This window comes from Falco peregrinus, chromosome 1 (genome assembly GCF_023634155.1).
Source record: "Falco peregrinus isolate bFalPer1 chromosome 1, bFalPer1.pri, whole genome shotgun sequence".
NCBI classification, from domain to species: Eukaryota; Metazoa; Chordata; class Aves; order Falconiformes; family Falconidae; genus Falco; species Falco peregrinus.
In genome coordinates this window covers 125,991,975-126,017,708 of record NC_073721.1, presented here as the reverse complement: position 1 = coordinate 126,017,708, position 25,734 = coordinate 125,991,975, and the positions used below count along the sequence as shown (strand labels likewise).

Sequence of the window (25,734 nt, the reverse complement as noted above, 5' to 3'; positions counted from 1 at the left end):
CCCACCTCCCTGTTGCCTGTCACCAAATCTGTGCCACTTTTCTCCTGCCAGATTGTGTGAACCCAACCATCTGATGCAGTTCATGCTGCAGTCGCATGAGCAGATGCATCCCCCTATTTCTGCATGTTGAGGAAACATTCTCAAGCAACTCATCTGGAGACAATCCTGCTCCACAACTACTTCAGATAACCAGTAAGGTTTAGAAGAAAATAGCTTAAGGATGCAAAAGCAATCCATGGGTGGCATCCTATGTCATTCACCTACTTCTCTCCTGTGACTGTGAACAGGAAAGGATGCTCTATCTACAGGTCTCTTTCAAAAACGTTGGTACACTTTTTTAAAACTAACAGATATGAAAATTGCTTAAGTGTCCCAAACCAAAAATTGCATGTAGACACTTACGAGGTGAGGAGGAACACACGTTTTCTCCCAAGACATCCACAAAAGGACTATTAAATAAGAAGTATCAGGCTGCAACATCAATGAATGTTTCATAGCTCCTGACTCACCAAGTTCTCTCAATAAACAAGTATGTCTGGTTGGAGAAACGTGTCTATGCCACACAACAGGGCCATTTTGCTTTGTGAATGCTGTTTAGGCATTCAGAGTAAATACCAGGAACCTTAACTTCTAACAGAGCAGCCAACGTTAAGAGTCACTTAACTTTGATTTCTCTCTGCAAAGAGAATAGCAGAGATAAGGATTTATTTTTAAAGAATGGTCTTCCACACAATCCCAGTCATTCCACGAATCAAGGAAAGATGCCCAGCCCAGGCAGCTTCTTGGCTACAGAAGTCAAATCATTAGCACAGGTTAACAGGTCACGCCAGAGAAAATGGAAGAACTGGACCTTATCTCACTGATCTATGAAGGTTGGGAATTAAGTTTAAAAATAAATAAAATCTAAGTCTTAGTGCCTCTGGATAAGAAATTCCTTTGATAGCTCTGTGTGGCTTGTCTCACTGGCACATGATTCAGAGAAGTGCAACTAAAATGACAAGTGGATTCAGGCAGAGAACATCATTTTAGACTGGAAAATACACAGGAGCTAAAACACTGTTTTGAAATGCAAGAAGAGGAGCTCTAAGTCCCGCTGCTCAAGAAAGGATCAGATACAGGTTATCTGCTGAGATCCAACACCACAGATGGTGAGCCTTCACCTTTTTTTTCTCGTTTTTTGAAGGGAGGGACTTGCCTGAGAGGTAAAAAGCAGGCAGCAGGCAGTAATATTTTTTTAAAATAAATTGAGCAGTGTCCATAGGAAAGCGTGATGGACAATACCGATAATTTCACCGCAAATACCAGCACCACAAGACACTGTCTTTAAAGCAGCATACTCATCCATCAGCAGCAGCATCAATATGATGAATGTGATGAATGCTTTCTAGAAAGGGTATTTCTACATCTCCAGTAATCAGCTCTGGGATCTAGCTGGAGAATTCAAAAAGTTATTTCCGGATGTTTATGATAACTGGAAGCTGTGAATAAGCTCCAAAACACATTAAAAAGATTTGCCAGCACAACAAGAAGCATTTGGCTAGGTACCACACCACATTTTGTGCCTAAAGCTATATAACAGGTCCTCCACAATTCTCTAACCATTAACATGAAAGTTAAAGGGGGGGGGGGGGGAGAAAATAAAATCACCTCAAACACTAGTCAACAAACGGAAGAAGAGAGAAGTAAAAAGAGAGAGAAAAAAACAAAAAAACAGATACTGAATGGGAGGTCACCCATTTATAATCAGCAATTTAAGACCATGACAGTAAATTTCTTCTGTTATTAGAAACCTAGCGATTAGCAGTAGTTTACTAACAGTCTCTGAGATTAAGAATCATTATTACAGAAGAGGGCAAGCGCTGCAACAACTCACTTCAAAGCCAAGGCGTAAGGCAGAAAACCCTTCTGACTACACCCCTGTACTTTTTTGAACACTCTGCTAAAGGAGCCTCCACGTTGACACCCCGCACAGCGCCTTCAGCCCCAGTATCCAGAGGGATCAGCTCCAGCTGCAGTCCGCATTAACAGTGTGGACACATTCACGCTGGCAAAGCTCTAATGCTGTCTTCAAGGACAACACAAATGGAAATTTCCCCCTTAACAAACAAGAAAACTACTATTCAAGGAATTCCACAATGCACTTCCAAAAGTTTTTTTAAAAAATCTAATCAAAATTGTTCTTTTTTCTAACAAAAGCACCTAGGAAGCATTAGATTAGTATGGAAATGGTTTTGAGTTCATCTCACCATACCTCCAACACCCAGCTGTAAAAATACAGGAGAGCTCTTGCATGCTACGAACAGCCTCTTTAAGCCCCGATATAAATCTTCTGGAGAAGAAAGCTATACCTGAATTACACAGACTAAACTCTTGGTTCTTAGACATTTAAGATTTGTGAAAATGGAAAAATCACAAAAGTAAAAAATATTCCCATCTTTTATAAAGGCACATTCCTTAGTCCTAAATTCTATCTGCAAGACTCACACGAGGAAGCTATCAAGGCTAAACTATAAAAATTGAAATCAGTCTACCGAAAATCTGCAAGAGGGAGTGAAACAACCAATTCATGGAAGCTCAAGCGCCTCGATGACAGGCTGTAACTTCCTGCGTTTGTCTAATGCAACCAAAACACTCAAAGGTTGAAGTCACCGTAATTCAAAATTAAGGGGAGGCAACAAGCACAGAAGAACAGTCATAAATATGCAACATACTACAACCTTTAAGGAGGCTATTGGTTTTCATAATGAAAAATTCATCTGTCTCCTAGAGTGGTTTGTACAATGTTTTGGCAAGCAGAGCAGCACTAAAAGAACAGGTACAAACCAATGGCAGGTACAAATAATATTTGCCTTTTGTAACACATGCAAGGAGATAAGAGCATTTCTTAATGAAAGAAACCCTGTATTTACACAGTGTATCAGTGCTCATAAAGAACACATCACAATTGTATAACCAAATCTACGTATCTGTCTAGCTAGCAATAAAAATGGATTTTAAGCCATCTAAAATGTGTCAACAAAATGATGTACATATATTGTAAATGTCAAAAATAGCCTGGACTGACCTACCGTTGGTATCTCCATAGATAGCTTCCTTAAGGTCAAACACCATGTTCATGATCTTCACCAGGTAACATATTTCTTCCCATGCTAGCAGAACAAGTACACTATAAAGCTCAAGTTATCAGGTGTTACTTACTTTAGCACACTCACAAACGATATATTTCCTTGCGAATGATATGGTTGCATATCTGTTAGTATAAATGTTACAACCCTTGAACCAACCCACCCGAATGATGAAGCTTCGATTCAGGTGCCTAACACTAGGAACCTCTGGCAGTGAAGAGATTATCTAAATACTGTAGCAGTCAGTCTAAAGGGCTTCTAGACAGGTAGCCCTGCAATTTCCTACTGCCATCCTTCTGCATTCAGTTCATTTCACAACTTACCCAAGTTATACCACAACCACTTAACTCTTCATTCCACGTATCAGCTAGTAGAAGGTACATTTTTCTTACCCGCTCTTGAAAAACACTGCTTGCTTGTATCTGTCGCGCTGGTAAAACCTGACTACCCTTAAATTTCATAAGTTTTAGCAAGGTCAGAGCAATGCTGCTTCATACATTAACACTAATAAATCTAAACTCTCCTTCCAGCCCACAGTTCAGAGGCCTCCATCTAATCCTGCACCAGCAACACTACCAAGGTCCTTAGAGATGTCTGTCTTGTCGACAAGAAAACCCACAGTGATAAAAGTAACAAAATTTGCTCAAGAGTGAAAGGATATTGCAAAAGAAAACAGTAAGACAGCTCTAGCTCCACTGAACTGGCTGCTAGTAACAACACACAGGCAGAGTTTGGAATTTTTAATATAATCCCCATGTGTTAAAAGCTGTCTTATGTTTTCTGCAGATGCCTGTGGTATTTTGCTATGCTATCATATATGTGAAATATCTTCTAAAAGCCCTGATACACATAAAGTAGCAAATCAGTGTAGGCAACCGCCCTCCTAGACCTCCAGTCCACCCCATTTCCTAGAGGCTATTTCCTCTGGATGAGTGATTCAACAGAACAGACCGTGTGCCCACATACCCAAAATGCCATTTCTGTGCTTGAATACTTAAATTGGGGGGGTAGGGGTGGGGGTGTTTGTTTTGTTGTTTGTTTGGTTTTTTTTTAATATGATGGCTTGCAAACCACATTGTGTCCTGCCCTGCCCTGCCTCCCTGGCTGCCCGTTCACACTGCCATAGCAGAGAAGTGGGGTGGGCAGCTGGGCCAGTAACTTGCTCAAACTGCAAAAGCTAGATTTGTTGGAGAAAGTCTGCCAAGGCTTTAGTCATGTCTGAATTGTACTTGATTTAAAGTAAGTCACATTTTATCTTAATCCGTAACAAAAGTTTTACTGTTCTCAAGAGATTTTATTCACTAGGTGAACTATATTATTACTTTTGGTATTAAATAAGGTTGCTGACATAGTAATAATCTTCATTTCAGTTCTTGGAGACTCAAGGTTTTTTCCAGCGACACTCAAACTTAATTGTCCCTAGTGTATTTATCTTTGCAGATGGGAATTATTTTTACAGAGCTATGCGCTAAGCATGATTTTCATGACAAGTAATTGCAGAAATACTAGCTTAGACAATCTCTGGATACAAAACAATGTGCCTCTCTAAAGACAAACAGCTTATACCTAAGGCTAATAACGAAGACAATTATTTTCAGCTATTTGGGAGAGGGTCATTGCCAGACAAATTTACTTTTTATTAAGAACGTTCTTATCCTTAACTAAGCCTTTCAACTGGCTGACAGAAGAGCTAATTCCTATGCAATAAGCTTCAGTGGAGCCCAAGCCAGCCGCAGACACAGCTGTCCAAAGAGCTTGCTAACACAGTATGTCCTATTATAATTTGTCTAACAAATAACACAAAAGGTCTACATCTTTACAATCAAAACATAACAACTTATACAGCATTAAATAACAGTCTGAAAGATTGTCTCTTTGTATAAAAAAAGCAAAAAAATTAGGACCAAGAAGCCTCAGCTTCTGGGTGCCACACAGGAGGTCACAAACACACAAATTGATTTCCCCTCCTTCAGTGACTTTAAAAAGGAAAACATACATTTTAAAATATACAATTAAAACAAAAGCAATGGTGATATACACAACTTGACTGATTTGGAATTTACAGGAAGGGAGTCTACTAAATGAGAAGCCTTTCAGCCATTCTTTTTCAGCAGAGCACTAAAGAATGAAGCTCTAGTTGCTCTCTAAATATCTAAAATACCTGCACGAAGCACAATGTAGCTTTTGGAAGTCAATTTTGAAGGAAAGCTGGAGAAGAATGTACCTGGAATTCAATGAATGTACTCACACTGCAACATGGATAAAGAGGCAGCTTCCACGAGCAGCTTACAGAACCTCTTAACAGCAAGACATCCAGCAATTTCAAGACCTACATTCTTACATTATGTTTGACGTTCACTTGTAACAACTTAAACAAACACTATTTCTTTGTGTTAGCCAACTTAAGCATCACTTGATTAAAATAAATTATTGCCCCAATAGATATACATTTTCCTCCAAGATTTTTTAAAAACATCTTTTTATTTCTGTACCTTACATAACTGCAGTGATCTACTCTCCACATGCTGTAAGTTATCACCCAGTGCTGAAGTTAATTGTCCACTATAAACAAACGTTTGCTATTTAATTAGCTTCCAATGAGATAACACTTCAGAATATGAGATTATATAGTCAAATATACCCAAAACACTTCCAGACAAACCATCAATTCCCCTCCCCCCCCCCCCCCCATCTGTCCCATTTTCTAGGATTCAGCACAGGAGATAGACTACATCATCACTAACTATTATTCTGGTATCTCAAAAAGTTTTAGTTAACAATTATATTAAATTTGGATACTGACTTGCAAAGTACTAAGCAGCATGCTGAAGCCAGTCTATAATTGAATCTCATTTCCCTTAAAGTAAACAACTGCTATGTTAACGCCCCAGAAGAAGGAAAACTAGGAAACTGGAGTTATCTATTCACAATTCTCACTTTAATAAAAATATGTTTAAAGCCTAAATGGCACGTGATAAAACTGCTGTTTTCTTTTAGATGTTGAAACAACCTTTCTCACAAAATTATATTCTGAGAAATTTATTTCAAGCCTTTGTGAATTACAACTAGAAAGAGTGATTCTGAGACACCAAGCTCCATCACACAGGCCAAATGTGTCCACATAATTAAGGACAGCAACAGCCATAACTTCGACAGGGCAGAGCTGCCATCAGCCTCGGCACTGCGTACCACATACCAGTATCACCTTGCTCATACACCATCTCACAGAATGGACAAGAATGTTTGGTAGTGCTTTTATCTGGAACCATGAGAATACACAAAAGAGTGCAACAATAGTTAATAACTTCTAGAACAAAAACTGGGGAGGAAGGAAAGGTGGAATGAAGAGAGAAGAACAGGAAAATAAAGTGATGAGATAAAACATCAGGTATGGGAAATACTTAATAATTTATCATCAAAAGATTTCCCTTTCCAAAGGAAGAAACAGAACACAAATGAAATAAATCTGCTGACAACAAATACCCATGAAACACACTGGCCAAATACCTTACTCCCTTCTAATACTGGTCCACCAAGAATAAGAATTTATTATTACTAACAATTAGTCTTAATTTTTTACTGCAGAAATAAGCAATGGAGCCACAAGTTCCCACTGTGTCAATAAGCTGAAAACAAATATTTCATCAAGCAATTATACTGCATCTGTATAGTCTTCTCTTCAAAAAAAAAAAAAAGTAAAAAGAGAAAAAGTTATTCTGTATTCTGCACATGATTTATTTCATAAGGTCTTCAAAGTCATGTGTAGAAATTACATAAACAAAGCCAAAGCACACACTTCTTTTTAAGCAGTCATATAACAGTAAGTCTTCAAGATTAATTAAAAGCCTGAACAATACTAAGGAATTTTTCTTTTACATTACAGTTCCTCAGAGTATCAGGTAAGATGCACCACATGAATAAGTATCTGCTCACCAGTTCTGCCTAACACAGCATGACACCAAGGGAAGCCCCAAGTTTCATATGTCAACATTCTCAGAGCACAGATTATCTAAGTTGGCCTCTAGTTTGGTCAGTATTGATTCCAAGTACGTTCTAGTGAAGCTCTTCAAAATCATTCCTTTAGTGCAGTTTTTCTAAGTCTTCATACAGTGCAGGCCAGAGAAGCATTTTCTCTGCTCAAGTCTTCCTCCTCCCTCACGAGGAGACACACATTCTCTTACCTTTCCTCTACTTATTTCTGAAACAAAGCCACTATTACAAAGCAGAGGAGGAGTTTCAAGTTCCTTTCGCTTTGCTTGTTTAGCCCTAGTCCTTCCTAGAAGAAGATTGTCCTAGATGTTTGCTGGAGACCAAAACAGGACTAACAGTCCTTTCTCTGTTCCTTAGCTATTGAGTATTTTCTTACTTAAGCATCATCATTTATCTGGGAGCCAACTTCTCTGCTTCCTGTATCTTATCTATCAATATTGCAGTGGCCGTAAACAAAAGTATAACAAAAGGCAAGGCTTGATGGAAAGTAATACTTTTTATTATATTTAGGGAAAGAATTTGCACATTTTAAATGTTTTTCAACTGTATCAGTTGGTCTAAAAAGAATTAATAGCCCTTTATATTTCATAGAAGCGTCTACCTGTGAATCAACAGGTTCAGGCTTTTAGGCATCAGCCTAAAGCCAAGACCAAGAAATAGCATTCACATGTTCACATGCCTCTTCCTGTCCACGACTACTTTCATCAAGTTAAGAGACAACTGCATACAAAATTCAAAGTTATTAAACATAAAATAGTCAAAATTGGAGAAAAATCTAAATATCTCATGTGTTTTTCTCATTACACAGCTGACGATTCAGGAGAGGAACTTGTGCACTGCTGCAGACAGCTCTTCATGCAGCTACAATAAGCATATTTGCAGGGAACTAGTAGACTAGACAGCCTTGGCAGGTCCCTTCCAACCTCAGGTTCTGTGGATAAGAAGTATTTTTCACAACTGAAGGAGAAGTCACAGAAGAGAATCAAGAACTACAAATGACGTGTACGACACACCTGGTCCCACAGTCATTCCAAAAAGGCAAAGAATTTCAGAATACGTACTCTAAGCCTCAGAAACATGGGCAGAGGGGGACAGGACAAGAGGGCATCAGTGGGAATGGTTCATCAGTGGAATATGACTACCCATGACTACCCTAGGAACACAGAGGGCTATGCAGCCAGATCAGACCACCACCTAGTAAAATCACTCTTACATATCCTAGCTCACTTTCTCAACGAGGTATCTAGAACAGAGAGTAGCCACGTAACAGCAAATTGCTAGCAAGAAAACCGTGTGAACACATGAGGCCACCCAGTAATTCAAGAAAAGTCAGTTTTTCAAAACTCTGAAGAGCTATTGTTTGTCATGGCACAATAGGGAACACAAATTATAGGTCTGACTATTTATAGAGCACTTAAATGTACACTAAAGTCTAATTTATTCCTAACTGTACATGCATTTAAAAATGGAATTATTTATTTACTGCATGCAACAATATGATGAAGAATTAACATTTATATCACATATTGAAATAGATCAATTTTAAAGTGCCAAAATACATGCATTGCTATAGAAAAAAATCAGTAGCTGGATGAAAAAACTTTTTTTATGTCACTTGTCCAAACCCAGGTGAAAATACTGGCAGTCAGAAGTTCATCTCCCATTTCAAAGATCTTAACTATGTCAGCACTCAACCTAGTTCCCACCAAAGCAGATTCAGGATCCTAGGTCAGTCAAGTTAATGAGACATGGATGACTTCTTTGGCTGCTACTCACGACACTAAAGCATCAGTAAGACTGTCAAGAATCACACTGATTTCATTCCAAGTACCAGCACAGCTTGGAAAGAGAGCAACAGGGCAGCAGCGGTGCCAAACACTGAATGCATATCCTGGGGAAGACATCTAAAAGAGGCATGGGGACAAAGAAAGGGAAAGCAGGAAGCTCAGTTTTTCATATCACCCGCAACAACTGGTTTCTTCCCACTATGTAAAAATGCAAAAAGATGACAGAATAATAGAAGAGGAAGCAGACCTTCCTGCTTTTCTTCAGCATTCAAAAGCGGATAAAGAAAACAGTTCCAAACAACAACATGCAGCCAGAGACAGACTGAGAAGATGCATCTTAGGCAAGGCCTAGACTCCTGACAAAGCTGATCCTAACCCCACATTCCTACTTCACCCCTCCAAATTTGGGCTTCCAGCACTGCCCACAACAGAAAATTGTAATTTTTACACGTATTAGCTGCACCCTGTTACCTAGAGGCTCGAAGACAAGCACGGTGTGCTTAAGAACCCATTAGCTCACAACAATTAATCCCAATACAAAACATCCAACAGTGCGTCAGAAAGCTAAGAATACATTCTCTATGCAATATTTTCCTGGCCCACATATAGCACAGACAAGGCCTATAGAAACATTTTTTTCACGGTCACACTGGCGCATGCTAAGGAGAGATACTAAGGATGCCTGCTCAGAGGGAAGAAGGATATTTCATTTCCCAGTGCCATCCATCTGACACACTGTCCCCCTCCCCACCACTTCATACTTCAAGCACTGTATTTTCTTATAGTCAAAGTAAGACGGAATTCATTTAATCTATTCACACAATAACCCCTGCCCTGCATGGAAACAAACTGCTTGATGGAATGAAGTTTTGGGGTTTTTTTATAAGCCAAGTTTCAGCCACACCTATGATTTAAAATACATGAAAACTATTGCAAGTAAACTCCAAAAACGATACTGCATTTAACTTGGCTTCAGCCACAAGAACAACCAAAACTGAAAGAGCTGCCTAAGAAAACTTTGCTATCAAAATTCAAACTTCCATGGAAATCCTGACCCAGTAAAAACAGAAAACGTGCAATGTTTCTGCAGTACTGACTGCAGATACAAATGCTCCCTTACTCTTTCTTCCTACCCTGCAGTGACCTGCCTCCCCCCCCCCGAACTCCCACCCCGCTCGTGGGGCAGAGGGAGGATGCTGCTCCGGTCACTGCTCCTTTTCATCTTTACTGACCAAACTATTGCCCCACCTCATTAACTGCACTCATCCAAATCCCACTCTGAATAGGAATTTGCATATATACAAGCTTTTTGAAGCTTATTAATGTAATCTGAATGGCTCTCACACATTCATGAATTTATATTCTGCCTGTCCCTTTTTACATACACGGGCCAAAGTCACGGCGTGGTAAGGGAAGATTATTTACAATCTCATGACAAAACAAACCATTTTCTGGGTTTCAGCCTAGCGTTTTAGTATGAAGTGACTTTACCCTTCTGCCTCCTGATACACTCACTAGGTAACACACAGCTGTTTCTCCCAGGTAAGGATACTGTTAATGTTGTATTACTTCATCACCTTGCTCAACATTTACGTCAAAAGCAAAGGACAGTCCAGCATTGGGGAAAACATAAAAAGGCATCAAGATGTGAGTCATGCTCAGGCCCAAGGAATGAAGGAGTCTATGCATTTAATCAATTAATATTTAGCTCAAGCCCTGTACTAAGCTATGTGAATGTACTCTGAAAAACAAAGGCACATATTTAAAAAACTTTTCTAGTTAACTGAACATAGGAAACAAGTTTCAACACATCTCTGCTTCCCCTTAAAACAGCTTGGCACCACCTCAGAGTTCTACACATGTTTAAAAACAACAGAACAGTACAGGTCAAAGGAAACTATGAAAATCCAGTCCACACACACAAGCTGGGTATTCTTACAGCATTAATAATATTAAAAAAAAACAACACCAAAAACACAACAAAAATCCAAACACTAATAACCCCCCCTAAAAAAAAACAAAACAGGCCACAGATCCTTAGCTTACTATTCAAAGTTCTTCTATTACCTATGTGCCTGAGTTGTTCCAAGACCAAACAATAGAGGAAGGTCATGCGTGGCGTTCTGCTACATTGGCACAAGTAGCTTAACCTTTTCGCTAATGACCTAGAAAACTAAGTCATCAGTGGGGTGACAGAGCTGTAGATGATATGACATGGTTGTAAGGATGAAGGCAAACTGAAGAATCACTGGAAGACCTCAGTGACAGAGCAATTCAATGTACATAAATGTAAAGTGATGCCTATGGGGAAAAGCAGACCACAGAGGCCTAGCTTTATATCTAAAGTGATGGACTCTGGGATGACCTCTACCCCACTAGAGCAAGCTCCTGGGCCCAAGATAAACAGACATACAAAACCATCAGCACAGTAGCAGTCAAACATGCAAATCATTGTTAGAAATCGTTAGAAAAGGAACAGAGAGCAAACAAGAAACCATTATACACTATATAACCCCCTCGTTCACCCAGATCTCAAAGTGCAGGTGGTTTTGGTGGTCTCATCTTAAAAAAAAAGAAGATACATTAGAAATGGAAATGTTCACAGAAGATGACAGAAGTCCAGCATGACTTCCCTAATTAAGAAACAGCAAAAGCTAAGACTTTTCAAGCTAAACAACAGAGAACATGGGGACAGATACAACAGCAATCTAGAAAACTACAAACAGCACAAGGAGAGTGGACAGGGACCAGCTGTTCAGTCTCTTTCATTACACAATATAGAGACTGGTGGATGAAGCTGGCTGGAACCAGGCTCAAAACAAAAGAAGAAGGGTCCTCACACAGCAGGCAGAACAACAGAAATCCCTACCAAAATACTGTGAACAAAAGTAGTTTATATAGTTTCAATAAGAATCTGGACAGACACTTGGAAAATAGATTTATTATGGTTTGTCCAGCTAGTAGTCCCCATTGGGTTCAGAGGACAGAGCTTAAAATACCTGAAGACCGGGAGCACTGCAGGGAGGTGACAGTTATTTCTCATACTTTGTCCAGTTTTCACCTTTCCCTACACACTCACTTCTGGAAGGTGCAAGAGACAATACCGGGCCAGATGGACCCTTGGTCTGAACCAGTACAGCTACTTTTACATTCTTAAGGTTCAGTTTATAAGGCGTGTTTATGTTTAGCCACTTCCTCAGAAACCCAAGTGACCTTGTCACAAGAGCCTTTAATAAAAAGGTTACTTCTCAACTGAAAGAGTCAAGTTTTAACACCAAAGAGGTAGAAGTGGAATTAACTTTATCAAAACCTGGCATACACCCTTTAGAAAAATATTATCTAAAACACTTTTTTCAAACCAACAACAGTCCTGACACTTGATTAAAAAAGTTTGAAGCCCTGCCATCAAGTGGCCTCAGCAGATTCACTGACGAGATACTGCTAAGTCAACACAGAACCTACGAAAAAGAGGGCTTTGTTTCTGTACCACTACTGAAGTTTCTACATTTTTCGTTTTGGTGCACTACATTTATAGGTGCACTAACAGCTCCATCGATAGCTTGTGCAGAGCTGTCTCTAACAGATTTTTCAATAAGCTGAAAATCTACACAAATACTTGGACTGTTTCAAAGACTCTTACGTTGCACCAGGGAAACAAGATACAACATCTGCACAAAAGTGAGATCATTTTGTCAAGGGAGTCTCAAGAAACAATATGAGGAATGAATGTATCAGAAAACATTCTCATCCACACAACTTTTTACAACACACTCCTGCAGCTCATATTACAGGCTCTACCTGAAGCAAACACATTATCGCTATTGTATTTGGCCTCTGATTTAAAAAAAAAATAAATGTGAGCTGCACCCACGCTAAATTGCCAAGTTAAACTAGGTTCACTGCTCTTTCCATTCTATATTCTATTTTGCATGCTAACTAATCATGTTTTCAGTTGAAAAGCTGAACTGAGGCCTTATTAAGTCTGGACCCTGCTCTACAAAGAGGGCAGGGAGGCACATCTTGCAGAAGACTATAAATGAAGGTAAGCAAGAAGTTTCAGCTCTGAGTGATTCTCACCTGACTGTCCCACTTTAAGGGACAGTAAATTTCTTCATGTGGCTGGAGAGCCAAAGCAAGCTGTCTGCTTACACAGCGAACAAGCTGAGATGCTCTTCTTAAGAAGAATGACACACTTTCTCAGGAGCGAAGCTCTGGCACCGTCACAGGCGAAACAAAGCTGGAGGAACCTCACAGACACTGCTACACCAATATGCAGAAGGACCAAGATTAGACCAGACCAGTAAAGTGACTCTCAAGAGTACCAGTTGCTCTACAGAGATACATAGAGCCAATTTTAATCCCAGAAGCAGCACAGGATAAATTATTCTGCTAAACTCTGCGTTTTGGCTCAGCTGCCACTCTGCTCCCCTTTGTGAGCCTCAAGAACAGAGTAGCAGCACCAAGCAAATGCACGGTCAAGAAGGCCAAGGCTGAAATCTGACGGACTTCTAAGGCACCTTGTTGCAAACCGCACCCCCTGAAAATGCTGCAGATGATGGACACTACAGCTGTTCAACAATGAGTTGTACAGTACGGAAAGGTAAAGCCACAATTCTGGCTGGCAGCTTGAGTAGATGCCCAGTGGAAGAACCACTGTGAATACAAACCCCTACAGCTTCAACATAAAATTCTAGTGCACCTAAAGCACTCTGTAGTTTTATACTTCCGTCATCTCTTTGGAAGAGAACTGCTTTTTCCTAGTATAAACCTACCTTAGAAAAACAGGCCTCTATTCTCCACTCTGCCCAAAGATTGTGACTTAACTCCCACGCAACATACACTTCTGAGAATATCTATCACGTATGTTTGCACACTCGAATGGCTGTGGCCACAAAAGATGTATCTTCAGGAAGTGAAGGCAATGCTGCAACCAAGCAGTAAGGGGACTGAGCTCAGTCTTATATCTGCTTTATAGTCGTGTATTTAATGGGAGGGGAGGAAAGAGTGGGAGAGCTTGGTATACTCATTTTCAATATGGACAAGAATCCTGTGGAGCCTCCTGGTGAAGAGATGCCTACCTACTGCCTGTCATCATCTCCCCTCAGAAGGCTCACTACTTTTGAAATCTAATTTTTTGAAGCAACCTCCACCTTTTCCAGTGATACCAGTGGACAGCTTCAGGAGCTACTTTTGCACATTTTGGAGGGTGTTAAGGATTTGGTAATACATCTCCACTAACAGAAATCCACAGAAATAAAAACTCCTCAAGAACTACATCCATGGCATGGAATCACCTGCCCAAATCCCACCTCCAAACAAGCTGCTAGTATCATATTGTCAAAAATGTGAAGTACAGCAAGATGATGTGGCAAGCGGCTGGGGGAAAAGGACTTTTTCCAGTCTGGTGAAGAGAAGGTTTTTGAGGAGCCTAATCACAACCTTCCAGCATGTAAAGGAGGTCATCAATAAAACAGCCATGATCTTCACAGGGGTACACGGCAGAAGGATTAGAGACAATAGGCACAGCTGAAATAAGAGGTTCAGGATGGATACTAAAAAAAAATGTTTCTACCATGACAACAGTCAAGCAGTGGAAAAGGCTGCCCACAGAGGCTGTACAGTCTCCATCCTTGGAGGTTTGAAAGACCAGACTGCATAAAGTCCCAAGTAACCTATTCTGACCTCATAGCTGACCCTGCTTCAAGTAGGAGGTTGGACTGGAGATTTCCCAAGGTCCCTTCCAACCAAAAATCACCAAATAATCTATGGTCAGGATCAAGAGAGCAACTAGGTGGTCATACTGAAAATAACACCAAGAAAAGCTAACAGGAGAGTCCTACTGAACTCTTGGTTTGAGGAATTTAGCACAACAAATCGTATCTGGGCTGCAAACTGGGGAAAAAGCACTCTTGGTACACGCTATAAACATGCAAGGAATAGGGAAGAACACACCTACAGAGATAAAGGGACACTTCACAACTTACTATTCTGGAAAAGTTGTTGGCTGTGTACCAGCCCCAAGGCAGGGCAGAGATTGAAATTCTCCCTTTCTTACTCTCTCCTGCTGTTAGACGTACTTCCAGGATGGAAATTGGCAACTGAAGCATTACCTACAGCCCATGCAGTCCTGGCAGAAGCAGAGAGGAGGCAGAACTCATACATGTTTATTAGCATGTATCCAGAAAGCTCATTACCATTTCCTAAACAAAACAAGGCAAGTTCACTACTGAGCAATCTTCAGTGATGCACATAAAGTGAATAACACTTATCTTTCTGTCCTCTGTGCTAAATAAACCTTAACATACCCAGAGTTTTTACTCTGCTGCAGAGCCTAGGACTCTATCCTTACCAAGCAATGGCTTTTAAAGGCTCCTTTTCCTTCGCCATCAATTATCATGCCACTTCCTATATAAATCTCTTGTGTATCACCTCCTATAGACATAAAGGTCAATCTTACGTTGACCTTTGGTCTAATTGTATACTAGCTTTTCATTTCTTTGTTTCACATATTCTAGACAAGCCACATAATACCCACCTTCTGCTAATTTCTACTCCCCTACCCTTGGAATACAATGCTTGCTTACAGAGCACTCTGGTATCCCTCCAGTATACACTAAGGGACAGAACACAACAGCAGAGATGTGGCAGTACCTCTATAGCCATCCCTAATCCCAACAGGAGAATAAGATTAAGCAAATTGCTGACAAACTCCTGGATCAATACAGCTGCAACACACACAGAAGTCTTGACAAAACAATAAGAAAAGAAATTACAATAGAAAGGTCTGTACCACAGCACGAAGAGAACAATGATATGATGTTACCTGGTTTTTGGTTTTGGCTGCTATTGAAAATTTGAAAGATCAGAACAAGGCTAGATAAGTAACATCTCCCGTCCCCATCCTCAACAGCACATATTCCTATTTTCAAAGGTTAATGTCATCTACTTTTTGTTGCAGCCCCAAAGTTTCTAATTTACTCTGAAATAACCACATTTTATGGCTGTGACTAGTTGTTAAAAATGGCTTTGATAGCATGGAGTAAAATTACAGAAATAAGCACCCTTTTGTAAGCTACTGGAGCTCCTTTCTTCTCCTCACCCCCTTCCCCTTAACTAGCAAAAGAATCTACTTTTAAGAAAGGCATTTATTTTCATGAACAGACTACCATTGAAGGTACTACATGCAATTTTTGCATCATAAGATCCAATCATCTTCATTTCAAAAAGCACAAACCAACACTTCTAGCATTTATTGGCCTACACAGAGCTGGAATAGTAACAGAGCAATGAGACAATCAATACCTGAGCTTGATCAAGAGGATTCCAAAAATCAGCTGCCCAAGCACGTGTCACAGCAGTCACCCAAAGAATATATTTCCCCTTTTCTCCCCCTTCCCTTAAGAACAGGACAAAATGTTTCTCTGTGATTCTCACAGGCACATTTGTGTGCAAACCAGAGGTGAAGCTCCTGCTTACAGGGGACAGCACAAGCTGAGGCAGTTGGGCTGCAGAAGAGACACAGGCTATATACCAACAGTTTTTTAAACATGAAAACCACATTTGCATTCTTCACTGAAATCATGGCTTTCAGAAGGTTTTTACTACTATTTATGGAGGGCGATAAAGCAGTCTTCCATTAGAAGGGCACCTGTAATATCTTTCAAGGCAAAAGTTTCTAAAGTAGAAGCACAGCAGCAAAAGTAAACAGACATTTCTGAGACAATGTTTGTAGGTAGAATTCTTTCCTTGTGGAGCCAAAGGGCCAAACACCAATACCATAAAGTAAGAGAAAAGCTGCAACAGATCCAACACCTTTCCTAGCCACTGGGTGATCACGAGACCCCACAAAGTAACCCTTTCAAAATGTTGATTCACAGCCAGAAATGTGCTATTACTCCACTAGTTTCAGCAGAGACCAGTGAACCCCAGGCTGATGGCATCCACCAGCCAACTAACCCTGGGGTTCAGCTCCAAACTCACTCATAAACATTACTACAATCAACAGGGACTACAAGAGATGCTTCAGAGAAACACAGCAGCTAGGCACTCAGAGGATCAGAGAGGGCTGGGGGTATCTCAGAACAATTACAGGGAGCACTCGAGTCTCAAGTGTTTGGAAGTTCTGTTTTGTTTTTCACTATAATGGCACTAAAGAGAAAAATGATCAGATGTTGACTTCTACAAGAATGGATTACAGGAACTAAAATCCACTGTGCCAAACACATTAGTGACAAGCCTGCACTTATCTTTGTGCTCTATATGAATGCAGGTCAGAGTATAAAACATACCAGTCATCTACATCCCTATAAATAACTTCAGTATCTGAAGATATCTTAACTCTCTACACCCTGCTTTTCATGGGATGCTTTTAAATATTTGCCTTGTGTCTCATCCACAACCATTCTTACCAATGGCCAAGCAGCCCCGAGCCCTTCCCCTCCCTAGGGTAACACTCTTCTCTTACTCTCACGGAATAAAGCCAAGTAAGATGCATCTACTACCCGCTTTTTCATTTCTAAGCCTTTTAACTGCAATTTCTAAATACCTTTATAACTAAAGGAGAAATGAACTGTAAACCCATTAAACATAACTGCTATGGACTATTGGTTCTTACACCTTCCTTCACACAAGTGACAATGAGTAAGAATTTCACTTGCACAGGCCTACAAATACTTCCAGGATGGCCCCTAAAGCATGGGAGGGGTTTATACTAGAATTGTACTGATACTATATTTACATGTACACAATATGCAATCTGGTTTTTATTGGCAATAAAGAAGTGTTATGGATTGGGGCTTTGACAGTTAAGCAGTGATGCACAGCTGCCAATTTTATTCATCTGTTATCTGCAATTCCAGTGTTGAAGATCAAAAGCTCAAAAAAGGTACCTAGACTAAAATACAGTTAAGAATACCATTATAACTGACATATACCAAATTACAGGCATGAAAATAACGTAATCTGTGGACTCAAATAACAAAGAAAAGTGGATTATATTGACTTTAATCACAGAAACACGCAACCCCAGCAACTTATAAAAGGATTAAGCAAAAATAGCTCATAATACAGAGGAGTATAATTCTAATTGAACACTGAAATAGGTAGCTTACACTTATTGGCATTGACGATGCAATTTAACACACTGCATTTCCATACCAGAGACCCATTTGTCACTATTATCACCACCACCTGAAAGCTGTGCTACTAGCCTCTCCCCCACAAAAACTGCTTCCCTGTATTTAGGGGAGGGGTATTCCCCAACTGAATATTTTTAAATGGTTTGTTTTCATCACCATTGTGTGGAAATGCTATTATGAATTTTCATTCAAACTCTTGGCTCACTTTTTTTTTTTTAAAGTATAAATTGTGTCTAACAAGAAACACACCAGGGATCCCTTCAATCCCCAAAGGCACTTTCTTAAAAGGAGAGAGAACAAAGGAGAAAACCTCCCAGCATGTGCTTTCCAAACCAGCTTCTTAGGACAGTATCAAGAATGACAATACTAGAACATAAGCTTTTCTTTTTCATTCTTTGATCCATGTATAATTGAATTGATTATTGCAAACTGTGTAATGATTTCCAAAAGACTTGAGTAGAAGGCAAAGATCACAACAATCTAATAACCAATTTAAAGAGATGTAAGAAATATTGAAGGAAAGATTTAATCACTCAAGTATACTCCTTCCAATTAGAAAGAGCTTTAAATAGCTTACCTTGAGATAAATTAGATTCTGTATGCAATTATACAGGAATAGTAATTAAGATCAGGAAAATTCACATATGCCTCAGCCTATAGAGTTAGGGAGGTAATCCACAGAACAGAATTTTCAGCTACCTTGTTTCATCGATAGAAATGAAAACATACTGGTTCAATTTATCCAAACCTTTGAGAGTACCAAAGAATTCAGTAACTTTACAAGTCTGGGATCTGCAAAGTATGTTTGATCTTATCTGATTATTTTTTTTCCCCCAATAGGACAAACATTCTTAAATGGGGCAAGAAACTGAAATACTCTTGATCGTGGTAAGAAAATACATTACAGGAAACACTGTTTCCATGATTTAGAACTCTACGAAAAATTATGGCAAGTAAGAATGACCACTGTTTTACTGGAGGAAGCAAGAACTTTAATTTTACTTTATGCATTTAGCAAGACCACCCGGCATATCACATTCCCCAATTTACATGTGTGTACACTACCTACATGTAACCCCACAGTCCTTTACACGGGCAGGCAAGAAAGTTTTAGGAGCTTGACTTAAAAGTTTTTCTGACAAACTTCAGCTGGCAAGGCACGATAGTTATGCGCAACTATTACATTTGATTTTAGTTTTTAAAGGTCACTGCATTTGAAATCAATGCCATTTGCTAATTGATCAGAGAAGTAATATGGAAAGATTTTACCTAAGAAAATTTAAATAATTAAAGGAATTTGCTGTTCATTCTTCAAATAGGGTCTTAATCACAGAGCTTCCCTTAGTTACCTCTCAACTTTGAAAAAAAGAAAGCATTTAAAGGCATCTTTTCTGGGGATGTCCTCCTGCTTAAAAATACCCACTGCACCCAACTACGATGTAACAGTTTTCCATTAGCCACATTCTTCCAAGGGGCACTCACCTCATCCAGTACCTAACAACTGAGCTGTACTACCTCTGGAAAACCTGTATGTGACAGCTACAGCCCTAAGCAGAAATTTCATGCCCTCTTGTCTTTCACTTGCCTTCCTGACAGAGGAGGACACACCCACACACCTCTTTGTCTACAGAAAAAAAAAAAACAACCAAACCCCAACCTATTGAAGTCTTCAAAGTATGAATTCACGAAGTAGCTATTTTTATATTATGTAAACTGCCAAGCCCCCACAGCTACCAAAAAAGAAACCCCAACAACAACTTTTTGCAGAATACAGTGCTACGCATCCTACAGTCGCAGCTTGTGAGTACCACTACATATCCTGAGCAGCAAAGTGAAATTGAAAATAAACTATTCAGTTTGGCATTTACTCTTCAGATCCCTGAGGTAGCAACAGTACTTTAAAAAAAAAAAACCAACATAATTTCCCTCTACCAGTTCTCAAGAAGCAGGTTTCAGAAAGGGATCAATAAAGAAGTCCAGGATGACAAGCAGACACAAATACACTTCTGTGAAAGCTCCACCTGTAAAGCTGCAGAGAAAGAGAAAAGGACAGGCCTCTACTCTACACTCGCACAGACCAACAGCACTCCAACACGTGTGTATGTACGCACAGCCTGGAGGCTCTGCGATGGACAAGAGGAGAGGCTTCAGGTTTCAAAGCTCCTAAGATCAATAAATTGTCAATTCTCATAGCAAAATCATGCCTTCCAGCACTGTCCCTTGACCACCATCCTGCCATCTTAACAAACATCAAAAAAAAACCCAAAACATAAAACCCCGAACTTTATTCCCTAGCTCTCGTCTCTTTTAACTCTATTTGAGTCAGCCTTGCTTATAAAGGCATCACATAAACCCACGCTGGCTACTGTGCACCAGAAACTCTTAAGAGTCCGTTACCAAAACACACTATCTGCCACACAAAAATTAACCAAAGCTTAACACTGGAATGACATCTCAACTCTTTAGCTCATCATGTGGGAACCACAATTTGAAGGGGGAAAAAAAAAAAAAAAAAAAAAGGCTCAGGGATAACACAGCTCAACCAATATCTTCTTTAAGATACCCACAAAAACAAAGGACAGAGAGGGATTTAAAGGAGGATCTATTTGTCCCGACCTGGCAAACAGAAATCCCCAAAAGCTGGAACACGTACAAGACTTTATACTTTACATCCTGACAGCTCTATAAGCATCTAGAAAGGAAAGCACAAGAAACTACTGATACACAGAAAACTGAGACCTACTGAAACTCTTGGGAAAGACAAAATATTTCCCTAGTCATACTTAACATATTCTGTAGTTTATGTTACACATTTAATATACTTCTGATTTGTGTCTTCCACTGTATTAACTTTAAAGTAGGAGACCGAAGCCCTCCTGATGAATAACGACCCTATGACAACTGCAATGAGATTCTCAAACTTTTAAATACACTGACGGGTGTGCAAGGCAGAGTGAACCCACACACACACCCTGCTAAAGCGACTGGGAAGTTTCCTGGGGTGTTATTTGTTAGTTCGGTGTCTCTTGGTTTTGGTTAGTTTCTTGTTGGTTTGTTTTTTGGGGGTTTTTTTTTGGTTTTTTGTTGGTGTGTTGTTGTTTTGGGTTTTTTTTGGGGGGGGGGGGGTGCACAGTGGTGATACCTCACCACCCACTATTCCACCACTACTATTCCTCAAAATACCTGACGGGACGCGCTGTGCAGAGTCGTTGCCTCCCCTCCACCCCGGCTGAGCCCCACCTGAGCCCCCCGCCCAGCTTCACCCCCTCGGGGGGCTGTAACTTCGCTCGATGGTGCTTTAGAGCACCGGGATTCCGTGCGGTTCGCAGGATGACAGGCAGAGCCGCCAGCTGGACACTGCAGAACTCCTCAACATCTGCCTGTGCGGCCCCTTATTCACCGGCGGGCAGGAGCGGGGCAAGGCAAGCGGGGCTCCCCCGGCGGTCCCCCCCCTCACCCCCGGCGGCGAGGGCGCTCGCTAGGAGCCGGCCGCCTGTCAACGGCTGGCGGAGCCGCTCCTCGGGGCTCCCTCCCCGCGCGGCGCCGCTGCCGGAGTCCCCTGGAAACTTTGCGGGGAGCCCGGGGAACCATCCCCCGTCTCGGCTACGGCCGAGCCCCGCTGCCCAGCGCCGGCAACTCCCGGGGGCTCCCCCGGCCGTCGTCGCCGCCGCCCTCACCCTCCGCGACGGCCCGGCCCGAGCCCAACCACCGCCTCCGTGGGGCTGAGGGAAGCCCTCCCCGCCCGCACACCCCGGCCCGGCGGGGCTGCCCGGCGGAGCTGGGTCGGGCGGGAGGCGAGGGGAGGACAGCTCCGCTCCCCGCCCCGCTCCGTCCCTCAGCCCCCGCTGCCGGCGGGGCGCCGCCGCAGCCACCCCAGCGAGGCAGCACCGAGGGGCACCGCGGGGCTCCGGCAGCGGCTCGGCTCGTCCCCGGCGCCGGGGGGAGCACAGCCGCGGCGGCCCCGAGCGCGGCAGCGAGAGGCATCGCGAAGGGAATTGAAGCTGCGCTTTACCTTTAGTTCCGCACTGTCCGCCATCTTGCAACTCCGGGCGCAGGCGCAGTGAACCCCGCCGGGACACCGCCCCCCCGCCGCCCCCCCCGCCGGCACGCAGCGCGCAGCGTTTGAATCGCGGCGCCATTTTGTCCCTCCTCTGCGCTGCGCTGGGCAGGGGGTCTCCGGCGGGTAGCGGTTCGCGGGACCCCTCCCCAGGGCTGCGGGGAGCCCCGGGCCTTCAGCGGGGTGTCTCCGAACCGCCCCGCGGGCAGGCTGCCGCCGCCGCTGCCCCGCCTGGAAAGTTTCCCCCCGTGACAGCGCGGCTCCCCTGGGTTCCGCCTTCCCCGCTGCTCACGCCGTGAGGGCAACGGGGCGCTGAGGGGAGCGCGGCCCGGCTCTCCTCAGCCGCGCCGGGCAGAGCCCTCGGGGCGCCGGGGGCCCCTCGGGGCGCCGGGGGCCCTCGGGGCTGGGATCACTAGCGGGAAGAGGTGGATACACAATTCCTGTAGTAATTAGTTGATTAAAATCGGGATTTGCAACTCGGCTTCCTGCTGCTTAATCCGCAGGTTCAGGAGGGAAGCAGCAGCCCGGGACTAGGCGGGGGTCCCGTACCCGGCTCTGCCGGTGGGGCGAGGCGGGCTGCAGGGCTCCGGCAGTTCGGCCCGAGCGTGTCCTGCCAGCAGCCGGCCTCCAGCTCCTCGGTGGTACGAACCGCAGCACCAAGCGGGATATAATAAGTTTTATTTCCCAGAGCTACTGCAGAAGAAGTTCAGGGAATCGACGTAAGCTTGCCCGGGTTTTCCTCTTTCTTAGGAAAAGCAATACAAATGTTCCCAGGAGGGCCTGCGGGGTCAGAGCAGAGCTTGTAGACCCTGCCTGTGTCATACCATTTTCAAATAAAATGGGGTTCTTCAACAGCAGACCAGATAGTGCAGAGGGGAAAGATACATACCAGAAATCCTACCCAGCAAGACGACTGCCTCAGTTGTGAAGTTGGTCGGCTTAAATTCTAGAATTTCAGTCACACACCTGAGCTTGATTCAGCTTCCTCTTTACCTGTGTGTTGCTCTGTATGTATGGGTTGCCATGACATTTTTTCCACTTGGCCGTTACCTTAGTGCATAGGATGGAAAAAAATTGCTGAACATGGCCTATATTGTACACTTTTAAATGAGATACAAAATTTGCTATTTTTCCATAACTGCTATAAAATTCACCATTGTCCATTCAGAACGCACTTACATTATCTGCATTGCAAGACAAAAAATGCATTAATGTCTCCAGTCTGGAGATTAAAGAAAGCATGCTTGAGGCCACACAGGGAATCAGCAGTAAAAAGATTACCACTCATGATTATTTTACTGAATTATAATTTATGTCTCCCATATGACCTGACTAGTTAGCCACAATTTCAAGTTATGTAGTTTCCATTGAGAGAAGAATGTGATAGTGGTATCAAATATCTTACTAGAAAAGTAGCTTTTTGATAGCATCTTGTTTATTGGTAAGAATATATATGAAGATCCCGATTCTCTGAATGAAGGAAAACAACCCACATCTCTTCCCAAACATTTCATTTCAAAGCATTTCACCCAGAAACATTCCCCAGCTTGGTCTCAAGACCAGACTGACAGAAAACCAAGGTGCATCTTTTGTGACTCCTCACTGGTACCCCTCTTTCTTCTGTAGGTCATGCATACATCCCATTTCTGTTGCAGATAAGCAAAGCATCCACTGCTCTCGTGGGTTTCTTTTACAGTCCTCAACATCGGCATATCAAATGAAGCATTCAGAAAATGAGGAGCAATTAAAAAAGGCTGATAAGTAATACTCCGATATGCTAGCTTAATACTGCATGTAATGAAGACATCATAGTGTCTAAAATGCTGGTTTGGAGAGGGGGCAGGGCGCTAGGCAAGATATCTAAAAAAATAAAAGTCAGATGACTACCCAGTACACCCACGTGTACCATAATTAGCTGATCTATTTCAGTGGTCTGAACCAGCCCAGTTTAGAATACTTCATTTTGATTGATTGAATATGTTTAATAATCATGATCTAATATGATCCGTGAGTTTGTGTCTAGTTTAAAGAACTTGGCAAAATGATCTGTAATTGTGTAAAGACAAATCCTTTTTTTCAATTGCTTTCTTTTCTTTTTCCTCCCCCTGAAAGAGGCTTGCAGCACAGCAAACAGTTTTTCTTCTGCTTCTTCACTTCCTACCAAATTCAGTGGGATGTGGACGTGTGCTTAAGTGCTTTGCTAAATCATGGCATAACACTATCAAACCTGACACATGGCCATAAACCACAGTGCCCTCTTTCAAAACTTGCTTTAAATAAAACAGGCTGAGAATGTCTTCAGATATATTAAAATAAGGAAGCAAACTAAAAGAGAGGATACAGAATACTCCATTCAAAATGGTTCACCCTAAATTATGTGGCTTTACAGACAAAGCTAATACAGGCCCTTTATTTTTCAGTTTGGACTTCTGATAGTCACTTTTTTAAAATGGTATATGCTTTAGTATGAAGAAGGAACTTAATGTGCAAAGCAATCTGTGCTTCTATTTTTGGACAATTATTTACATGTAGTGAAATTTTGTTCCTCTCTACTCCTGAGACTTAGACGATGGTTTCTTTGCCAAGAAAAGACTTTGTCAACACACAGTCATTTTCAAAGGTGCTCTTAGTTGCTCCAGCTCTGCTGCAGCTCTGTGAGTGATGGCAACACTCAGATCTGTCACAATTCTGTCTTCATTTCAAAATTATATGCCCATCAAGTAGTGCAGGTGGGGTACAATTGGAGCAGATAAGAACACCTCCAAAATAGACTTCCAGTTGTCTTGTCACCTCTGTTTCTGAGCTAAAACTACAAATTTTTTTCTTTTAACCTTGGCAGGGGGTGGGGACACAGGGAGAGAAAAACAGAGCGCGCAGGGTTTTCCTCAACCATTCAAAGTTTTTATATTTTCAATTCTCAACTTTCAAAAGTCCGTTTCCCCCTTTTTGCTATATTGCAGTAAAATAAATTACTTCCAGAATCTACCTTCCACTCCCATTTCTATTTTCCTGTTGTGTAACCTACCCAAAAATGTAGTCACACAAATCACATTCTAAAAATCATGATCAGACATAATAACATTTTTAAAACAGATAATGTGTTTTTTCTTCTAACATGTTGTTTTAATTAGTCCAAGCCTCCAAGACTTTTCCCTCTTTGTCTAATAGTACAAACTTTCTGCTCCAAACTGGGGGCGGGGGGGGGGGGGGGGGCAGCACATTTTTGATCCCAAATATAATTTATTTAATGATAGATTCTCAATGACACTATTTCTTGATAGAGAAATGTGACCATGCCACTAAAAACATCTGTTATTCCTAAGACTGTTGGAGGCATAAAAAACGTTCAGATCTGTCACTGAAATAGCCTTTTCTAGGGAGAAAAAAAAGCCAGAGAAGTACATTTTCATGAAAATTACTTGGCTGTATGTGTAGAAAATGGTGTAGCCAGTATATCAGATAAAATAAGTTCATTTCATTCTGTATAAGCAATACACGTGGCATTGCTCAATATGCTGTACAGTAAGTTCAACAATGCTGAGTGACTGAGACTTGGCTGGGACACACATCTCTCCCTAAATTCACATCCAAGTGCAGTATTTTATTAAATTACATTATACCATATGATGTTGCCATCA

General features: G+C 41.7%; 1 protein-coding gene across 4 annotated transcripts in view; it reads right to left on the bottom strand.

Moving 5' to 3' along the window:
* The window catches only part of PIAS1 (protein inhibitor of activated STAT 1), a 67,101-nt gene extending 44,950 nt beyond the window's left edge, over positions 1-22,151 (bottom strand). For 2 of the 4 annotated variants that reach the window (XM_055816347.1, XM_005235085.4), the window contains exon 1: positions 3,518-3,659. In XM_055816347.1, the coding sequence (XP_055672322.1) occupies positions 3,518-3,586 (69 nt within the window). In that variant the 5' untranslated portion in view covers positions 3,587-3,659. Of the gene's footprint in view, positions 1-3,517; positions 3,661-22,051 lie in introns of those variants that run through there. The other 2 variants (XM_055816332.1, XM_055816324.1) reach the window with 2 other exon arrangements.
* Between the last annotated feature and the right edge of the window lie 3,583 nt (positions 22,152-25,734).